This window comes from Hemitrygon akajei, chromosome 25, assembly GCF_048418815.1.
Source record: "Hemitrygon akajei chromosome 25, sHemAka1.3, whole genome shotgun sequence".
NCBI classification, from domain to species: Eukaryota; Metazoa; Chordata; class Chondrichthyes; order Myliobatiformes; family Dasyatidae; genus Hemitrygon; species Hemitrygon akajei.
In genome coordinates this window covers 33,246,066-33,266,401 of record NC_133148.1, presented here as the reverse complement: position 1 = coordinate 33,266,401, position 20,336 = coordinate 33,246,066, and the positions used below count along the sequence as shown (strand labels likewise).

Here is a 20,336-nt window from a genome sequence, read left to right as displayed (position 1 = left end):
TTCCACACAGACAGCGCTAGCGATCAGATTCTAACCCGTGTTTCTGGACATGAGACAGTAACCCTACCAGCCCTTGAACTCATGGAGTTATACAGTGCAGAAAAAGGCCCTTCAGCCCAACTCATCCATACTAGCTAAGATGTCTCTCCAGGCTAAACCCATTCTCGTGCATTAGGCCCAGATCTCCCTCTGTTGTTCCTGTCTAAATTGTAGCCGCCTCAACCTCCACCTCCCTCTGTGTGAAATATTGAATCCCTTTTACATCATTCACCATAAACCTAAGCCCTTCTAGTGTTAGACTCTCCCTATCCTGGGAAAACGACTGTGTGCATTGTTATCATGTGTGTATAATAAAAAAAGAACTTCATTTCCCAGCAGGCAATGCAAGGCATGCACCCGGAACCAAAAGCTACCACGACGACCGGGTCACGTGCGTGCTCAGTGTTCAGCAGCGGCTCCATTAATAAAATGTTCTAACATAAACCCATGCCAAGTTTGTCTTTATTAAGAACAAACATAACACCCATAATTTTATTAACCATTATAATGTCACCTATCAGCTTCCACCACTTCATGGAAAACATTCCCAGATTTATCCGGTCTCTCTTTAAAGCTCCCTCCGGTCCCAGCAAAGTCCTCGTGAATCTTCTTTCGCACCCTTTCCAGCCTAATCACTCCACTTCCTAAAGCAACAGCCCGATTAGTTTTGAAGACCCACGTTAGTTCAGCAGGAAATGCCAGCATTTTACATCTAAATAAAGTTCAGGCCTTGTTGCAGTTGAACACCCAAATGAAATATGCAGTAATAACTCAACTGTGTTGGGAAGGGAAAGGGTCCTAATTGATCGTTGGGCCCAAGGGATGTTCCGTTCTTTTATTATTAGATTGTAAACCTTCTTCAAATTGTGTTTTTTTTATTTAAAGATACAGCATGGTAACAGGGCCTTCTGGTCCAACATGCCTGTGCCACCCAGTTACATCCACTTGGCCTACTAATCCACCAGCCAGTTCGTCTTTGGACTGTGGGAGGAAACCCACGCGGTCACGGGGAGAACGTGCGAACTCCTTGCAGGACAGTGGCGGGAACTGAGAAACCGGGTCATTGGCGCCATGAGGCGACAGGCTAACCGCTGCGCTAACTGGGCCGCAAGGCGCCGTCGATGCGTGCGATGTGACTTTATTTTCGCATGCCAGCGAACGCCTGGTGCGGTTTTCCCTTGGGGTCCTTTTACCTGTTCCTTTTACCTGTTCACCTGGAAGGCTGTGAAGGGAAATCGGGCCTAGCTCTGCTGTGCACCAGAACAGTCCACCATCTGCACAAGTTCCTGCTCCCTAATCGAAAGCTCATCATTTTCACACTTAGAACAATTGTTTCAGTATGAAGCATTGCAGGAATTCTTGGGGACTCTCCAGGCATTGATGAAGTGTCGAAGACTTCTCTGAGACTCCCAAATCAGTGAGTCAGTGGGTGCTTTTAAGGCTTGGGAGAGAAGCACTTTGGTGTGGAATCTGTCAAGTTCATGGGAATATGTTACACAGGACCCAGTTCAAATACAGTGCTCAATTTATAAATTATAAGAACTCTCTGTCATTTAAAAAAAATATTAAAACACCAAAATTAGCCTTCAGATATGACTCTGGGCTAAAACTATACAGATGTGAGTTGGACGGATCAAAGTCTCTACTGGGAATGAGGGAACGATCTTTCCCAGCCTCCAAACATGGAGGGATGGAGAAACACTCCGTTTTCTCACAGTTACTTCATGTTGAGTTTGTCCGTTCAGATAGATCCTGCCGGAAGGCCTTTGAGCTTTCGCCGCAGACTGGACCTCAACTGCATTTGCAGGACTTCACCACCATGTTGGACAGCTGCTCCACTTTGGCCTGCCGCCCCACGTAGTACAGGATGGTCAGGGGCTCCAGCAGCTTGGGGACGCAGCAAGGTGAGGCAGACGCGCCAGGGTTGTGCATGTTGTACAAGCTCAGTACCTGCGGAGAGGAGGAGAGAAGGGGCAGGTTTACATCTTTGTGAACAGTCGTGGAGCACAGAAACAGGCCCTTCCGACCAGCCTTTCAGCCCGCTAATCCGATTTGCCTGCGTGTGCGGAGTAACCTTCTATGTCTTGCCCCTCTAAGTGTCTGTCTGACTGCCCGGGAAACATAGTGATTGTATCAGATTCCATCACCTCCTCTGGCAGCACACTGTGTGAGAGAGAGAGAGAGAGAGAGTGAGAGAGAGGGGGGAGAGAGAGGGGGAGAGAGTGAGAGGGTGTGAATGTGTGTGTGTGTGTGTGTGAGAGAGAGAGAGAGAGGGGGGGAGAGAGTGAGAGGGAGAGAGGGTGTGAATGTGTGTGTGTGAGAGAGAGAGGGTGTGAATGTGTGTGTGTGAGAGAGAGAGGGTGTGAATGTGTGTGTGTGTGTGAGAGAGAGAGGGTGAGAGAGAGAGAGGGTGTGAATGTGTGTGTGAGAAAGAGAGTGAGAGGGTGAGAGAGAGGGTGTGAATGTGTGTGTGAGAGAGAGAGAGAGGGTGAGAGAGAGAGTGAGAGAGAGGGTGTGAATGTGTGTGTGTGTGTGTGTGTGTGAGAGAGAGAGAGAGGGGAGAGAGTGAGAAAGTGTGTGTGAGAGAGTGAGAGGGAGAGAGTGAGAGGGAGGGGGAGAGAGAGAGAGAGTAACGATGTATTTAAGGAAAAAGGGATGAGTCCTGTTATTATTTATGTTTATTCATTGTTTTAAGTGTATTTTTTATGACAGATGGGGTTTGAAGAATCGAGGGACAGCTCTGCATGCTGCATGCCAACAAAATTTTTGTGGATGTCATTTTGAGCACGTGTGCCACAGGTTCGCCACCCCTGCCCCATGGTACTGGCAGACTCCGTGCTGTCCCACCCTGGGAATGAATGGCAGGACAGTGCTGGGGGGGGGGAGCTTCACTCTGTGTCATACCCAGCCTGCCTCTGCTCTGGGACGTTTATACGCTCCCGATCAGGAGTGTAACCTGCCTGGCAGTGGAGGTTGAGGGAAGACTCGGACAGGATGGGTTGGTGTGGGTGAGCCTCCTCTGCACATGGGAGGCCCCGTTAGGGATTTCAGCAGGAAGGAAATACCCCCCAGGAAAGCAGATCTTGGAAGATGAAGGCTGAGGATTTCCCGTGCATTTCCGGTCAGGGGAAGTCCAAGTTTGTGGTTAAGGTATGCGAGACAGATGTTGACAGAGGTGGGAAGCCCCATCTACATTTGCCAGGACAAAGGTGCCATGGCTCAGCAGCACAGTCACACGTCCTTTCCATGGGCGGGTTGGCGGATATACCCACACCACCTGCCGTACGCTGCCGGGGATGTGTGTGTGTGTGTGTGTGTGTGTGTGTGTGTGTGTGTGTGTGTGTGTGTGTGTGTGTGTGTGTGTGTGTGTGTGTGTGTGTGTGTGTGTGTGTGTGTGTGTGTGTGTGTGTGAGTGAGTGAGTGAGTGAGTGTGTGTGTACTTGGCGACAGCTGTGTAGGAACGGGGTTTGTATTCTGGAGATGGAAAGAGCAACCAGAAGACAACAGAAGAGAGCCAGGAGAAATGGCAAGACTGTGGCAAAAAGCCTTTCTTCTGAGTGTGTATGAAAGAGGGAGAAAGGGGTAGAGAGGGGGGAGAGAGGGGAGAGGAGAGAGGAGAGAGGAGAGAGGAGAGGGGAGAGGGGAGAGGGGGAGTATGGGGAGTGGGAGAATGTTTTTGACTGTATTTATATGGCTGATGGATGCTGATTGTATGTGTATGTGTATATGAGAGTGAGAGAGACAGTGAGACGGAGAGAGAGTGGGAGATGGAGACACCGTGGGAGATGGAGACGGACTGGGACAGAGACAGAGAGGGAGATAGAGACGAAGTGGGAGAGGGAGATGGAGATGAAGTGGGAGAGGGAGAGGGAGAGGGAGGCGGACAGGGAGATAGAGAGACTGTGATGGGGGAGTGTGTATGAGACAGAGAATATATGTGATAGTGTGTGAGGGAGTGTCTTTTTTTTAACCTCACAAGATGTGTTTGGGAGCGAACACCAGGTGTGTATCTCAATTTTCAATACTGCATTGAACTAAATCCCACTTCCTCCTTCCGTCCGTTCCAACAAAAGGAATTTCCAGTGCAAGTGAGTTGTTTCTAAGTGAACAATTCAGAGGCTCAGTTCTGCTCCCCACCCACGTCAGGTGCCAGCGACTGAATGCACGGGGGAGTTCCAGTCGACACACAATGACTTGCCCAGTTCGCCGGGGATTTAGGCTCCTGGATGAGTATGGCTCTCTTGCCAAGAACACCCTGCCTGCCTCCAGTTTCTCAGCTGGCTCAGTCTCTCTTGCCTCTCTGTGCAGCTGTGAAACTGCAGGTGAAGGGGGCCTCAGTTAGTGTTGCGCCCAGTGCCAAACCTCATGTCACAGCCATGCTGAACATAACAAAATCAGATATGACAACATTAGTTCCTAAATATTTACACTGTTAGCCAAGATTAGTTGAGCCCTTAAACCTTTGTCATAACCAATCTCCAAAGTTGAGTCCTTAGACCTCTGTCCTAACCAATCTCCAAAGTTGAGTCCTTAGACCTCTGTCCTAACCAATCTCCAAAGTTGAGTCCTTAGACCTCTGTCCTAACCAATCTCCAAAGTTGAGTCCTTAGACCTCTGTCCTAACCAATCTCCAAAGTTGAGTCCTTAGACCTCTGTCCTAACCAATCTCCAAAGTTGAGTCCTTAGACCTCTGTCCTAACCAATCTCCAAAGTTGAGTCCTTAGACCTCTGTCCTAACCAATCTCCAAAGTTGAGTCCTTAGACCTCTGTCCTAACCAATCTCCAAAGTTGAGTCCTTAGACCTCTGTCCTAACCAATCTCCAAAGTGTGTGCAGATACGACCAGCGAGTGAGCACCCCAGAACCTTGGAGTGGATTCTATTCTGTCATCAGGACTGATAGATTGTACATGCAGAGAATGCTTCCAATAGTGCGAGGGTCTAGGACCAGGGGGCACAGCCTCAGAATAGACGGACATCCATTTACAACAGAGAGGAGGAGGAATTTCTTCCGCCAGAGGGTGGTGAAGCTGTGGTAATTCTTTGCGCCAGAAGGCCCTAGAGGCCAAGCCATTGGGAGTGCCTAAAACTGAATGTGTTGGGTTCTTGATTAGTGAGGGTGTCAAAGGTTATGGGGAGAAGGCAGGGAAATGGCACTGAGAGGGAAAGGTAATCAGCCATGATGGGCTGAATAGCCTAATTTTGCCCTTCTGGTCTTAGTTAATTGGTAATAGGTCTATTATTGCCACATGTACCAAGATACCGTGGAGGAGCAGTTGATGCACTCATTGGAAGTTGGAAGAATGAGGGGAGGTGGCAAACCGCAGGCTGAGAGGCCTGGGTAAAGCGGACATGGAGGAAGTGCTTCCATCAGTGATTGGTAGGATGGCCTAGGGTCTGAGGGCACAGCCTCGGAATACTGAGGGCGCCACAGTAGCGTAGCGGTCACTGGGACGCTAAGACAGCTGGGGTCGCTAGAGTTCAGAGTTCGGGTCCCACACTGTCCGTAATCAGTCCGTACGTCTGTCCCATGAGGCTGCAGGCTTCCTCTGGTTACACCAGTCTTCTCGCACAGTCCGAAGACGTACTGGATGGATGGATGAAGAAGGAAAGACAGGGACGTCCATTTGGAACGGAGACGAGGAGGAATTTCTTTAGCCAGAGAGTGGTGAATCTGTGGAGTTTGTCACCACAGGCGGCTGTGGAGGCCAAGTCATTGGGTATATTTATATCTGCTCTCAGGATGAGGCTTTTCATTCCAGGACAAAGGAGATGTCTTCCTTTTTTAAACAAAGGGGCTTCCCTTCTTCCACCATCAACTCTGCTCTCAAATGCATCTCTCCCATTTCCCGCACATCTGCGCTCACCCCATCCACCCGCCACCCCACTCAGGATAGGGTTCCCCTTGTCCTTACCTACCACCCCACCAGCCTCCAGGTCCAACATATAATTCTCCGTAACTTCCGCCACCTCCAACGGGATCCCACTACCAAACACATTTTCCCTCCCCCACCCCCCCCCCGCCTTTCTGCTTTTCACAGGGATCGCTCCCTACGTGACTCCCTTGTCCACTCATCCACCCCATCCCTTCCCACTGATCTCCCTCCTGGCACTTATCCTTGTAAATGGAACAAGTGCTACACCTGCCCTTACACTTCCTCCCTCACCACCATTCAGGGCCCCAGACAGTCCTTCCAGGTGAGGCGACACTTCACCTGTGAGTCGGCTGGTGTGGTATACTGCGTCCGGTGCTCCCGGTGTGGCCTTTTATATATTGGTGAGACCCGACGCAGACTGGGAGACCGTTTCGCTGAACACCTATGCTCGGTCAGCCAGAGAAAACAGGATCTCCCAGTGGCCACACATTTTAATTCCACGTCCCATTCCCATTCTGATATGTCTATCCATGGCCTCCTCTACTGTCAAAATGAATCCAAACTCAGGTTGGAGGTACAACACCTTATATACCGACTGGGTAGCCTCCAACCTGATGGCATGAACCCTCCTCCCCTTCTTACCCCATCCCTGACATATTTAGTTGTTTGCCTGTTCTCCATCTCTCTCTGGTGCTTCCCCCCCACTTTCTTTCTCCTGAGGCCTCCCGTCCCATGATCCTTTCCCTTCTCCAGCTCGGCATCACTTTCGCCAATCACCTTTCCAGCTCTTAGCTTCATCCCACCCCCTCCGGTCTTCTCTTATCATTTTGCATTTCCCTCTCCTCCCACTACTTTCAAATCTCTTACTATCTTTCCTTTCAGTTAGTCCTGACGAAGGGTCTCGGCCCGAAACATCGACAGTGCTTCTCCCTATCAATGCTGCCTGGCCTGCTGTGTTCCACCAGCATTTTGTGTGTGTTGTGGGTATATTTAAAACAGAATTTGATAAGGTTCTTGATTAGTAATGGTGTCAAAAGTTACTGGGAGAAGACAGGAGAATGGGGTTGAGAGGGATGGAATGAATAGTGGAGTCAACTTGACAGGCCAAACGGCCTAATTCAGTGATGAGGAGGAATTTCTTTAGCCAGAGGGTGGTGAATCTGCGGAATTCTTTGCCACTGTGGGCTGAGGAGGCCAGGCCATTGGCTGTGTTAAAGACAGAGGTTGAGAGGTTATTGATTGGTGAGGGGGGTGAAGGGTTATGTGGAGGAGGTAGAGAGGAAAATCAGCCATGATTGAATGATGAGGACAGACTTGATGGGCCAAATGGCCTAATTCTGCCCCTATACATCATCTTATGGTCTGAAAGTTTACAGTTTGCATGCCAACCACCCAGGCAAATCATTTTTATGTAAGCCCATGATAGTAGAACAAAAAGTTTTTAAAAAGTGCAGAATTTAGCATCACACTCCACAGAGAATGGGTTTAAACGACAGACTTCCTTGTATGGAACCACCCACCCCCCCCCCGCCAAGTTCCAGACCCCCCAGGGAGAATAAAGAGCTTCTCCACCTCGACAGCCAGTACATTCGGCCAAGGTATGTGGCCAAACAGCTCCCTTCTGAGCAAATACCATTCTACGCTCAGCCCCACGGAGGGGGGAATGTGGGCAGGGTTTGAGGGCAGGCTACTGCCGTAGCAACGCCACTAAACCAAGCGAACTGCTGCTTCAGGCAACAAATCCCTCAAGCCCTGTGACATACTGACAGCCCGGGAGTGAATGCAAGTGCGGTGGTGGAAACTAATCACATCGAGAGATTTAACCAACGCCTGTAAAGGCTCAGGAGAGACAGAACTAGGGATGTTTGATGGGAGAACTTTACTCAAGGATGGTGGGGAGCATTGAGAGCTCGGACTGAGGTGCTCGATGTTGTGGTGATCATTGACCTTGGCAATTAGCTCGAGGTGAGATCCTCAGTGTGCAGTTGTTGGTGTTTCTCTCGTTCACATAGCCCCCCCCCTCCCTCCAACCCCCGGTGGCTTGCCTCGCTTTAACTGGGACACCGAGGAGGTTCTGGCGCAGGCGAGCGCGAAGCAGCCAGGGGAACCTTTCGCAGCGTGGTTCTCGTCTGATAACTCGGCAAGCGAGCACATCAGAATGGGTGCAGCACACGCATAATGCCGGAGGGACTTAGCGGGCCAGGCAGCATCTACGGGAAAGAGTAAAGAGTCGTCGCTTCGGGCCGAGACCCTTCATGATGAAAGGTCGGTGTCCCGCTGAAGAGTGAAACGTCGACTGTTGACTCTTCTCCATCGATGTTGACTGGCTTGCTGAGCTCCTCCAACATTTTGCGTGCGTTGCTTGGACTTCCAGCATCTGCAGACTTTCTCGTGTTTGTGATGTCGAAACAGGCGCCACTTACGAACCCCAAAGAGCTAAAGAGCTAATGGAATTCAAAAGTCAACCGACGGGGTAGCCAATCAGGACTGAGGCAAGTGAACGGGGGGCCTAGATAAACACGAGCCCTCCCCGAGAGAAACACCAACAACTGCGCTCTGAGGGTGTCACCTCGACTGGTGATGAAACACCCGCAAGTTAATTGCCGATCTCAGCGAACACCACAATGTCAAGTGAGCTTTACTGTGATTTCAAAGATTCAAAGTACATTTATTACCAAGGTATCTATACAGAATACAACTCCGGGATTTGTCCTCCCACAGGCAGCCACGAAACAAAGAAATACCACGGGACCCGTTCAAGAATCACCCAACACGTGAAAAAGAATAAACTGCACCAACGGCGAACAACACAGAGAATCTCGAACATCAAACGAGTAGCATCTAGTTCAGAACCGCTCTGCCAGACTATGGAGGCCGCTGGACCTTTCCTCACCAAACCGTCCCCGTCTGCATCGATCGCCCCTATCAAACCTCTCAAACAACAGCAAATCAGGGTGACTAGGATCCAGGAACATGTGCAACAGGAGTTTTTAACTCATTCTGTCCCTGTCCTGGGAGTGTGTGATGGGACAGTGTGGAGGAAGCTTCACTCTGTATCTAACCTGTGCTGTCCCTGTCCTGGGGGTGTGTGATGGGACAGTGTAGAGGGAGTTTCACTCTGTATCTAACCCGTGCTGTCCCTGTCCTGGGAGTGTGTGATGGGACAGTGTAGAGGGAGCTTCACTCTGTATCTAACCCGTGCTGTCCCTGTCCTAGGAGCGTGTGATGGGACAGTGTAGAGGGAGCTTCACTCTGTATCTAACCCGTGCTGTCCCTGTCCTGGGAGTGTGTGATGGGACAGTGTAGAGGGAGCTTCACTCTGTATCTAACCCGTGCTGTCCCTGTCCTGGGAGTGTGTGATGGGACGGTGTAGAGGGAGCTTCACTCTGTATCTAACCCGTGCTGTCCCTGTCCTGGGAGTGTGTGATGGGACGGTGTAGAGGGAGATTCACTCTGTATCTAACCCGTGCTGTCCCTGTCCTGGGAATGTGTGATGGGACATTGTAGAGGGAGATTCACTCTGTATCTAACCCGTGCTGTCCCTGTCCTGGGAGTGTGTGATGGGACATTGTAGAGGGAGCTTCACTCTGTATCTAACCCGTGCTGTCCCTGTCCTGGGAGTGTGTGATGGGACAGTGTAGAGGGAGCTTCACTCTGTATCTAACCCGTGCTGTCCCTGTCCTGGGAATGTGTGATGGGACATTGTAGAGGGAGATTCACTCTGTATCTAACCCGTGCTGTCCCTGTCCTGGGAGTGTGTGATGGGACATTGTAGAGGGAGCTTCACTCTGTATCTAACCCGTGCTGTCCCTGTCCTGGGAGTGTGTGATGGGACAGTGTGGAGGAAGCTTCACTCTGTATCTAACCTGTGCTGTCCCTGTCCTGGGGGTGTGTGATGGGACAGTGTAGAGGGAGTTTCACTCTGTATCTAACCCGTGCTGTCCCTGTCCTGGGAGTGTGTGATGGGACAGTGTAGAGGGAGCTTCACTCTGTATCTAACCCGTGCTGTCCCTGTCCTAGGAGCGTGTGATGGGACAGTGTAGAGGGAGCTTCACTCTGTATCTAACCCGTGCTGTCCCTGTCCTGGGAGTGTGTGATGGGACGGTGTAGAGGGAGCTTCACTCTGTATCTAACCCGTGCTGTCCCTGTCCTGGGAGTGTGTGATGGGACGGTGTAGAGGGAGATTCACTCTGTATCTAACCCGTGCTGTCCCTGTCCTGGGAATGTGTGATGGGACATTGTAGAGGGAGATTCACTCTGTATCTAACCCGTGCTGTCCCTGTCCTGGGAGTGTGTGATGGGACATTGTAGAGGGAGCTTCACTCTGTATCTAACCCGTGCTGTCCCTGTCCTGGGAGTGTGTGATGGGACAGTGTAGAGGGAGCTTCACTCTGTATCTAACCCGTGCTGTCCCTGTCCTGGGAATGTGTGATGGGACATTGTAGAGGGAGATTCACTCTGTATCTAACCCGTGCTGTCCCTGTCCTGGGAGTGTGTGATGGGACATTGTAGAGGGAGCTTCACTCTGTATCTAACCCGTGCTGTCCCTGTCCTGGGAGTGTGTGATGGGACAGTGTAGAGTAAGATTCACTCTGTATCTAACCCGTGCTGTCCCTGTCCTGGGAGTGTGTGATGGGACAGTGTAGAGGGAGCTTCAGTCTGCCAAACTGGTGATGACTGTGCATTTGAATGGGCAAAGTACAGGAGCCCTCACCATGTATCTAACCCACACCATCCCTACCCCCAGTTGTTCTGCACACACAGGGGGGACTGAAACGACAGTTTTTAAGGAAACGACATGTTATCACTGTTAATATTTTTATATATTTTTATTTAGGGAAACGGGAACAGAAACAGGCCCTTCCGGTCTTGTGGGCCTTTGCTGGCCTACTGCACCCGCGTGACCAATTAAAACCCACTCTTTGCCTTTGGACTGCGGGAGGAAACCGGAGCACCGAGAGGAAACCCACGCGGTCACGGGGGGAACGTGCAAACTCCTTACGGGCAGCGGCGGGAACTGAACCCGGGTCGCTGGCCCTGTGATGGAGTTCCGCTGACCGCTACGCTACCGTACCGTGCGCCCCCCCCCCCCCCGCCCGTGACCGCGCGGACTGTAAAGCGCATCTGTGCGAAATTGAGCAGCGCTGCGGCCTCTTACCATCGTGTGCTGGGTGTCTGTGCTCCAGATGTACGGGCAGGGCCCCATGCAGAAGTTGGCATAGTAACCCTTGGGCTCGTGGATCCACTTCCAGCCCAGGTCCTTACGGAAGTCGATGTACATGGCGCGGAGGCAGCAGTTCTCCTCGGTGCTCCTGGGTCGGAAGAGAAAGTCTGCGTCAGAATATTCAACCCCGAGTCTGGGTGTTGCGCCGGGCCCACCATTCAGTGTCTGTGTCACAGGGTAAGAGAAACTCCAATGACTGGGCTCCGCTCCCCACAGCCCGGCAGATCTCTGCACTCTCCAACTGGAGTGACAGAGTGAAGAAACAGGCCATTCGGCCCAACTTGACTATGTTGACCTTCAGGTACCTATATTAACCCTCTCTCCGAGCACTTGGTACACAGTTTACAGCACCCTGGCTACTCGAGCACTTGAGCAGATATTTTCTAATTGCAGTGAGAGATTCTGCCTTCACCAAACCCTCAGCCGGTGCGTTCCGATTCTAAATGCCCTCTGAAAGAATTCTTCCTCAGATCCCATCCTCTTAGCCTTTACCCTAAACCCAGATCTTTTGCTTTATCTACTTGTTGAGTTACAGCGTGGAATGGGCCCTCCCGGCTGCGTTGCCTAGTAACACATCTGACATAGGAGCAGAATCAGGCCATTCAGCCCATCGAGTCTGCTCTGCTGTTCTATCGTGGCTGATCCCAGATTCCACTCAACCCCATACACCTGCCTTCTCATCATATCCCTCGATGCCCCGATTGACCAGGAAATGATCAACTTCCGCCTTAAGTATACCCACGGACTTGGCCTCCACCGCAGTCCGTGGCAGAGCATTCCACAGATTCACTACTCTCTGGCTAAAAAAATTAACTCTGTTTCAAAAGGGTTGCCCCTCAGTTTTGAGGCTGTGCCCTCTAGTTCTGGATACCCCCACCACAGGAAACATCCTCTCCACATCCACCCTGTCTCGTCCTTTCAACAATTGGTAGGTTTCAATGAGATGACCCCACATACTAAATTCCAGTGAGTACAGGCCCAAAGCTACCAAATGTAAATCACATGTTAACCCCTTCATTCCCGGAATCATCTTTGTGAACCTCCTCTGGACTCTCCCCAATGACAACACATCCTTTCTGAGATATGGGGCCCAAAACTGTTGACAATATTCCAAATGCGGCCTGACTAGTGTCTTATAAAGACTCAACATTATCTCCCTGTTTTTATATTCAATTCCCCTTGAAATAAATGCCAACATTGCATTGGCCTTCTTTACCACAGACTCAACCTGTAAATTAATCTTCTGGGAGTCTTGCACGAGGACTTCTAAGTCCCTCTGCACCTCTGATGTTTGAACCTTCTCCCCATTCAGATAATAGTCCGCACTATTGTTCCCTTTACCAAAATGAATTATCAGACATTTCCCAACACTGTATTCCATCTGCCACTTTTTTGCCTGTTCTCCCAATTTGTCTAAGTCCTGCTGCAATTGCATCGCTTCCTCGGAACTATCTATCTTCCACCCATCCTTGTATCATCCGCAAACTTTGCCACAAAGCCATCAGTTCCGTCAACCCCCCTCCCCAATTTAACCCCAGCCTAATCATGGGACAATTTACAATGACCAATGAACCTACCGACTGGTACGCATTTGGACAGCGGGAGGAAACTGGAGCACCGGGACAGAACTCCCGCATTCCGTGGGGAGAACACACCAGCTTCTTGCCGGTGCCGTCGGAATTGAACTCCGAACTCCGATGCCCTGAGCCGTAATCGCGACATTCTAACCACGACCGCGGCCTCCGGAGAAGAGATTCCTACGGTCAATTGTACATCACCTTGCAGTCTCCTATTCGACACCCTCTCAGCCTCCTCTGCTCCAAGGAGAACAATCCGTTTTGTCTTACATCAGAAATGCCCCATCCCACACATCATCCCAGTAAGCCATCTCTGCAACCCATCCAGTACAATCATGTCCTTCCGAACAATATGATCTCCAGTCCACCTATAGCCCCATGACTAATATACTTCCACCCTAACTTTCCTGCCTCTTGTACTCTTCACAAGCACCCTGCCGCCTTCCCCATCCGTGCTGCCACCTGGTCCTTTCAGACCCTTGACCTTTCCGGAAATGAATCATTCCGTCGTCCCTAATGAAAGGCGATGGAATACCGTGTACGGCCATGCGCTTTGCTAGAAGGAATAAAGGCGTAGACTACTTTCTAAGCAGGGAGAAAATTCAAAATTCAGTTCGGCACGGACTAGAAGGGGCCGAGGTGGCCTGTTTCCGTGCTGTAATTGTTAAAAATTGGAGGGGGAGACGCGCGAAGCGGAACACGACGAAGGTTAACTCGAGTCGGTGGTGAGGAAGGTAAATGCAGCGCTGGTATTCATTTCCAGAGGACTAGAATACAAAGGCAAGGCTGTGATGCTGAGGTAAGACTGCACTTATAACCATATAACATCTCAGCCCTTCTATTCCGTGCCGTACGCTTACTCTCACCTAGTCCCACCGACCTGCACTCAGCCCATAACCCTCCATTCCTTTCCTGTCCATATACCTATCCAATTTTTTTTTAAATGACAAAATCGAACCTGTCTCTACCACTTCTACTGGAAGCTCGTTCCACACAGCTACCATTCTCTGAGTAAAGAAGATCCCCCTTGTGTTACCCCTAAACTTTTGCCCCTCAACTCTCAACTCATGTTCTCTTGTTTGAATCTCCCCTACTCTCAATAGAAAAAGCCTATCCACGTTAACTCTATCAATCCCCCTCATAATTTTAAATACCTCTATCAAGTCCCCCCTCAACCTTCTACACTCCAAATAAAGACCTAACTTGTTCAACCTTTCTCTGTAACTTCGGTGCTGGAACCCAGGTAACATTCTAGTAAATCTCTTCTGTACTCTCTCTATTTTGTTGACATCTTTCCTATAATTCGGTGACTTGCTTGATAGATAGATAGATAGATAGATAGATACTTTATTCATCCCCATGGGGAAATTCAACTTTTTTTCCAATGTCCCATACACTTGTTGTAGCAAAACTAATTACATACAATACTTAACTCAGTAAAAAATATGATATGCATCTAAATCACTATCTCAAAAAGCATTAATAATAGCTTTAAAAAAAGTTCTTAAGTCCTGGCGGTAGAATTGTAAAGCCTAATGGCATTGGGGAGTATTGACCTCTTCATCCTGTCTGAGGAGCATTGCATCGATAGTAACCTGTCGCTGAAACTGCTTCTCTGTCTCTGGATGGTGCTATGTAGAGGATGTTCAGAGTTATCCATAATTGACCGTAGCCTACTCAGCGCCCTTCGCTCAGCTACCGATGTTAAACTCTCCAGTACTTTGCCCACGACAGAGCCCGCCTTCCTTACCAGCTTATTAAGACATGAGGCGTCCCTCTTCTTAATGCTTCCTCCCCAACACGCCACCATGCTTGAGTATTGTGAGCAGCTTTGAGCTCCTCATTTAGGAAAGGATGTGCTGGCATTGGAGAGGGTCCAGAGGAGGTTTGCGAGTTAGTTCCCAGGAATGAAAGGGTTTAGCGTAAGAGGAGCATTTGATGGCTCTGGGCCTGTACTCGCTGGAGTTTAGAAGAACGAGGGAGGAGGGGATCTCTGAAACCTATCAAATATTGAAAGGCATAGATAGAGTGGAAGTGGAGAGGATGTTTCCTTTCGTGGGGGAGTCTAGGAAAAGAGGGCACAGGCCTCAGAATAAAAGGAAGTCCCTTCAGAACAGAAGAGAAATGACTTTATCCAGAGGGATGTGAAACTGTGGAATTTAAGTCGTCGTATACATTTAACTTCTTGATTCGTAAGGGTGTCAAAGGTTACAGGGAGAAGGCAGGAAAATGGACTTGAAAGGGAAGATAACTGAACCGTGGTCGACTGGCAGAGCAGACTGAATGGGCTGAAAAGCCGAATTCTGTTCCTATGACTTACGGGCTTAGCCGGTAACAGATTAAGCCACAGGGCAACTTACGGTGAGCAGTATTCACGCTTTTCGCTCCGCTTAATTCGGCTGTGCGTCGGCGCCCTGGTGGTCGGAATGGACATGATAAGGATGTGGGCCATCTTCTGGCTCCTCTGGGAGAGGGCTGCCATATCTCCCCGCGTCAAACCTGCCGTTCAAACAGCAGGAGTTAAACGGTGTGACGGGTCCTTTCCCAGCAGACGTCCCCTCCCCACATCAACTACCCGGTTCACCAGCTCGCCTCCACCCCCCCCCCCCCACCTCCCGGACGGAACCTACCCTCTCCTGTCCGTCCCCCACCAACCAACATACAGTGAACCTTCAACAAACACTGGCCCGCCCGCATCTAAAACTGTGATTAGTTCAGATCCCTAGAGTAAAGAAGTTTGTTCACGGTGGCAGCCATTGCTAGATTGGGCTGGACTGAACAAGTGCGGCCTAGGCCTGAGAGTGGAAACGGCTGAGCCACTTTCAGAAGATCGAGGCATCAAGGCCAAGGGCGGAGGAGGAACCGGTGTCCAGCTCACTCCTCAGTGAGGCTTCACTCCCCTCAGCCCTGAGCTGGCTCCGTGGCTGAGGCCTATGGCCACCAGGCTCCTGGGCCATCTTCACCGCACACACACGCAATAAGTGGCACCCCGAAGCGGGTGATGGCTGGAATCTAACTGAGTGGTTCGGGCATTTGAACATCCATGGGATTACAGGTGTCGAGACTGAGTTACAGCCTGGAATCTAATCAAACATTTGGCTGTTTATATCAAGATTAAAAGATATCCAGGGTGAGTTGCAGGCTGGAATTTATTCCAGGAATTCATGGGGTTTGTATGTAGGGTAACATATCTAGGGTGAGTTACAAGTTGGGAACTAATCCTGGGGTTCAGAGATTTATGTAACAATAATCTGGGGAGAGGTACAGGTTGGGATCTAATCCTGGGGTTCGGGGATTTATATAACAACAATCCGGGGTGAGTTACAGATTGGGATCTGATCCTGGGATTTAGGGGTTTATGTACAGACTAACAATAATCCAGGGATGTGTTGTCTGCGATCTAACTGAGGAGTAAGGCTAAGGTGGTCCCTGGGCTGTGGGCCATTTGTAGATAGAATGATATCAGCCTTTTCCAAGAAGACAGACAACAGCAATGCCCATGATATTGGCCGCGTTTTTCTTTCCACAGCCCGAGTTACTGGACAAGTCCCAGAGCCCTGGACGTCACAGCATCTTTTGCTTCCTAATTTGTAGTATCTACTGACATAACGCACCCCCCACCCCCACCTTTCCCCATTTGACTGGTGACTTATCCACACTGCAACCCTGTCCTTGCTCACACTCCCCCCTTTCCTCGTAGAGCCCTCCACCCCCCACTCCGCAGCTTAAACTGCCTTCTTTTTTATGCCTCTTCCCCAGTTCTGATGAAAGGACTTTAACACTATGTCGCTCTCCACTGATGCTGCCTGACCTGCTGAGTGCACCCAGCAGTTCCTGATTTTATCTCAGGTCTCCAGCATCTGCAGCATTCTCCCCCCACCCCCCCGTGTTAATATTTTCCTCATCCCTTATTCAGCGGATGGCGGGTATTTTCCAGACACCCACTGTTGGAGGAAGAGATGACGAGGAAGATAAGACAGTGATTTAACTCTGGAGGCATTGAAACGAGGACAGGGTGGGTTGTCGTTACCGTAAAACTTTAGCTCAAGCTTCTTTTTTGCTCCGGAAGAATTGCCGTCACATGGGCAGTGGACACTGACTTTCAGCTCCTGGATGGGTGCTGCAAGGAAACAAATTGTGAGCTGGAGGGCTTGTTCTCCTGAGAAAGATTCAGCCTGACTGACCCCATAGGAAACAGGAGCAGAACAAGGCCATTCGGCCCATCGAGTCTGTTCCTCCATTCCATCATGGCTGGTTTATTTTCCCTCTTGCCCCCTTCTCCTGCATTCTTCCCAAAACCTTCGATGCCCTGATTCAGCAGGAACCTACCAACCTTCGCCTGAAGTATACCCCACATGAATTGGCGGCCACAGCCGCCTGTGGCAATGAACTCCACAGATTCACCACCCTCGGGCTAAAGAAACTCCTCCTCATTTCCGTTCTAAATTAAAGTCCCTCAATTCTGAGGCTGAGGCAATTCTAGGCCCCCTGGTCCTAGACTCATTCCCCGGAGGAAACATCCTCTCCACAACCACTCTATCTAGGCCTTTCGATATTCAATAGGTTGCAATGGGACTCCGGCCACCATTCTTCTAAACTCCAGCCAGCACAGGCCCAGGGTTATCGAGTGCTTCTCATGCATTATCTTGGATGCACACTGCTTTTAATTAAAAATCAGGGGGCTCTAGCTGAGATCATTCAAGGAGCCAGTGAGCCATATATCACAGGCTCGGGGCCTGTACTCACTGGAGTTTAGAAGAATGAAGGGGGATCTAATTGAAACCTATCAAATATTGAAGGCCTAGACAGAGTGAAGAGGGTGTTTCCTATGGTGGGGGAGTCTAAGACCAGAGGGCACAGCCTCAGAATAGAGGAGTGTCCATTTAGGACAGAGGTGAGAGGGGAATTTCTTTAGCCAGAGAGCAGTGAATCTGTGGAATTTGTTGCCACATGCAGCTCTGGAGGCCGAGTCTTTGTGTATATTTAAGGCAGAGGTTGATCAGCAGGGCTTGAAGGGATACAGGCAAAAGGCAGGGGATTGGGGCTGAGAGGGAAAATGGATCAGCCATGATGAAATGGCGGAGCAGACACCATTGGCCTAATTGTCCTCCTATATCTTATGGTCTTACGTTCTAATCAAGTTCTGTAGTCCTGTTACCATCGACTGCCCATCCCCTTTCTATTCCCTGCACATTCCAGCCAACTCTCCGTGGGTTCTACAACTTATTTGCACGATCAGGGCGATTTCAGTTGTGTTTATCACGCGCACAGAGAAGCGTCCAGTGAAAGGTGTCGCCTGCGCCAATGGCCAGCACATCCGAGGCAAGTGTCGCCAACGTAGCGTGTCCATAACCTACCGACCCCCCAACGTAGCGTGTCCAAAACCTACCGACCCCCCCAACGTAGCGTGTCCACAACCTACCGACACCCCCAACGTAGCGTGTCCACAACCTACCGACCCCCCAACGTAGCGTGTCCACAACCTACCGACCCCCCAACGTAGAGTGTCCACAACCTACCGATCCCCCAACGTAGCGTGTCCACAACCTACCGATCCCCCAACGTAGCGTGTCCACAACCTACCGATCCCCCCAACGTAGCGTGTCCACAACCTACCGACCCCCCCAACGTAGCGTGTCCACAACCTACCGACCCCCCCAACGTAGCGTGTCCACAACCTACCGACCCCCCAACGTAGCGTGTCCACAACCTACCGACCCCCCCAACGTAGCGTGTCCACAACCTACCGACACCCCCAACGTAGCGTGTCCACAACCTACCGACCCCCCAACGTAGCGTGTCCACAACCTACCGACCCCCCAACGTAGAGTGTCCACAACCTACCGATCCCCCAACGTAGCGTGTCCACAACCTACCGATCCCCCAACGTAGCGTGTCCACAACCTACCGATCCCCCCAACGTAGCGTGTCCACAACCTACCGACCCCCCCAACGTAGCGTGTCCACAACCTACCGACCCCCCAATGTAGCGTGTCCACAACCTACCGATCCCCCCAACGTAGCGTGTCCACAACCTACCGACCCCCCAACGTAGCTTGTCCACAACCTACCGACCCCCCCAACGTAGCGTGTCCACAACCTACCGACCCCCCCAACGTAGCGTGTCCACAACCTACCGATCCCCCCAACGTAGCGTGTCCACAACCTACCGATCCCCCAACGTAGCGTGTCCACAACCTACCGATCCCCCCAACGTAGTGTGTCCACAACCTACCGACCCCCCAACGTAGCGTGTCCACAACCTACCGATCCCCCAACGTAGCGTGTCCACAACCTACCGACCCACCCAACGTAGTGTGTCCACAACCTACCGATCCCCCAACGTAGCGTGTCCACAACCTACCGACCCCCCCAACGTAGCGTGTCCACAACCTACCGACCCCCCAACGTAGCGTGCCCACAACCTACCGACCCCCCCAACGTAGCGTGCCCACAACCTACCGACCCCCCAACGTAGCGTGTCCACAACCTACCGACCCCCCAACGTAGCGTGTCCACAACCTACCGACCCCCCCAACATAGCGTGTCCACAACCTACCGATCCACCAACGTAGCGTGTCCACAACCTACCGACCCCCCCAACGTAGCGTGTCCACAACCTACGGACCCCCCAACGTAGCGTGTCCACAACCTACCGACCCCCCAACGTAGCGTGTCCACAACCTACCGACCCCCCCAACGTAGCGTGTCCACAAACTACCGACCCCCCCAACGTAGCGTGTCCACAACCTACCGATCCCCCAACGTAGCGTGTCCACAACCTACCGATCCCCCAACGTAGCGTGTCCACAACCTACCGATCCCCCAACGTAGCGTGTCCACAACCTACCGACCCCCCCAACGTAGCGTGTCCACAACCTACCGACCCCCCCAATGTAGCGTGTCCACAACCTACCGATCCCCCAACGAAGCGTGTCCAGAACCTACCGATCCCCCCAACGTAGCGTGTCCACAACCTACCGATCCCCCCAACGTAGCGTGTCCACAACCTACCGATCCCCCAACGTAGCGTGTCCACAACCTACCGACCCCCCCAACGTAGCGTGTCCACAACCTACCGACCCCCCCAATGTAGCGTGTCCACAACCTACCGATCCCCCAACGAAGCGTGTCCAGAACCTACCGATCCCCCCAACGTAGCGTGTCCACAACCTACCGATCCCCCAACGTAGCGTGTCCACAACCTACCGATCCCCCCAACGTAGCGTGTCCATAACCTACCGACCCCCCCAACGTAGCGTGTCCACAACTTACCGATCCCCCAACGTAGCGTGCCCACAACCTATCGACCCCCCAACGTAGCGTGTCCACAATCTACCGATCCCCCAACGTAGCGTGTCCACAACCTACCGACCCCCCCAACGTAGCGTGTCCACAACCTACCGATCCCCCCAACGTAGCGTGTCCACAACCTACCGACCCCCCCCAACGTAGCGTGTCCACAACCTACCGATCCCCCCCAACGTAGCGTGTCCACAACCTACCGACCCCCCCAACGTAGCGTGTCCACAACCTACCGACCCCCCAACGTAGCGTGTCCACAACCTACCGACCCCCCCAACGTAGCGTGTCCACAACCTACCGACCCCCCCAACGTAGCG

General features: G+C 51.4%; 1 protein-coding gene across 1 annotated transcript in view; it reads right to left on the bottom strand.

Moving 5' to 3' along the window:
- Nucleotides 1–483: 483 nt before the first annotated feature.
- The window catches only part of LOC140716500 (transforming growth factor beta-3 proprotein-like), an 81,530-nt gene continuing 61,677 nt past the window's right edge, over nucleotides 484–20,336 (bottom strand). Inside the window, exons 4-7 of the mRNA XM_073029292.1 lie at nucleotides 16,745–16,834; nucleotides 15,075–15,213; nucleotides 11,072–11,225; nucleotides 484–1,989 (exon numbers count right to left, since the gene is read on the bottom strand). Of these exons, the coding sequence (XP_072885393.1) occupies nucleotides 1,831–1,989; nucleotides 11,072–11,225; nucleotides 15,075–15,213; nucleotides 16,745–16,834 (542 nt within the window). The 3' untranslated portion in view covers nucleotides 484–1,830. The remainder of the gene's footprint in view (nucleotides 1,990–11,071; nucleotides 11,226–15,074; nucleotides 15,214–16,744; nucleotides 16,835–20,336) is intronic.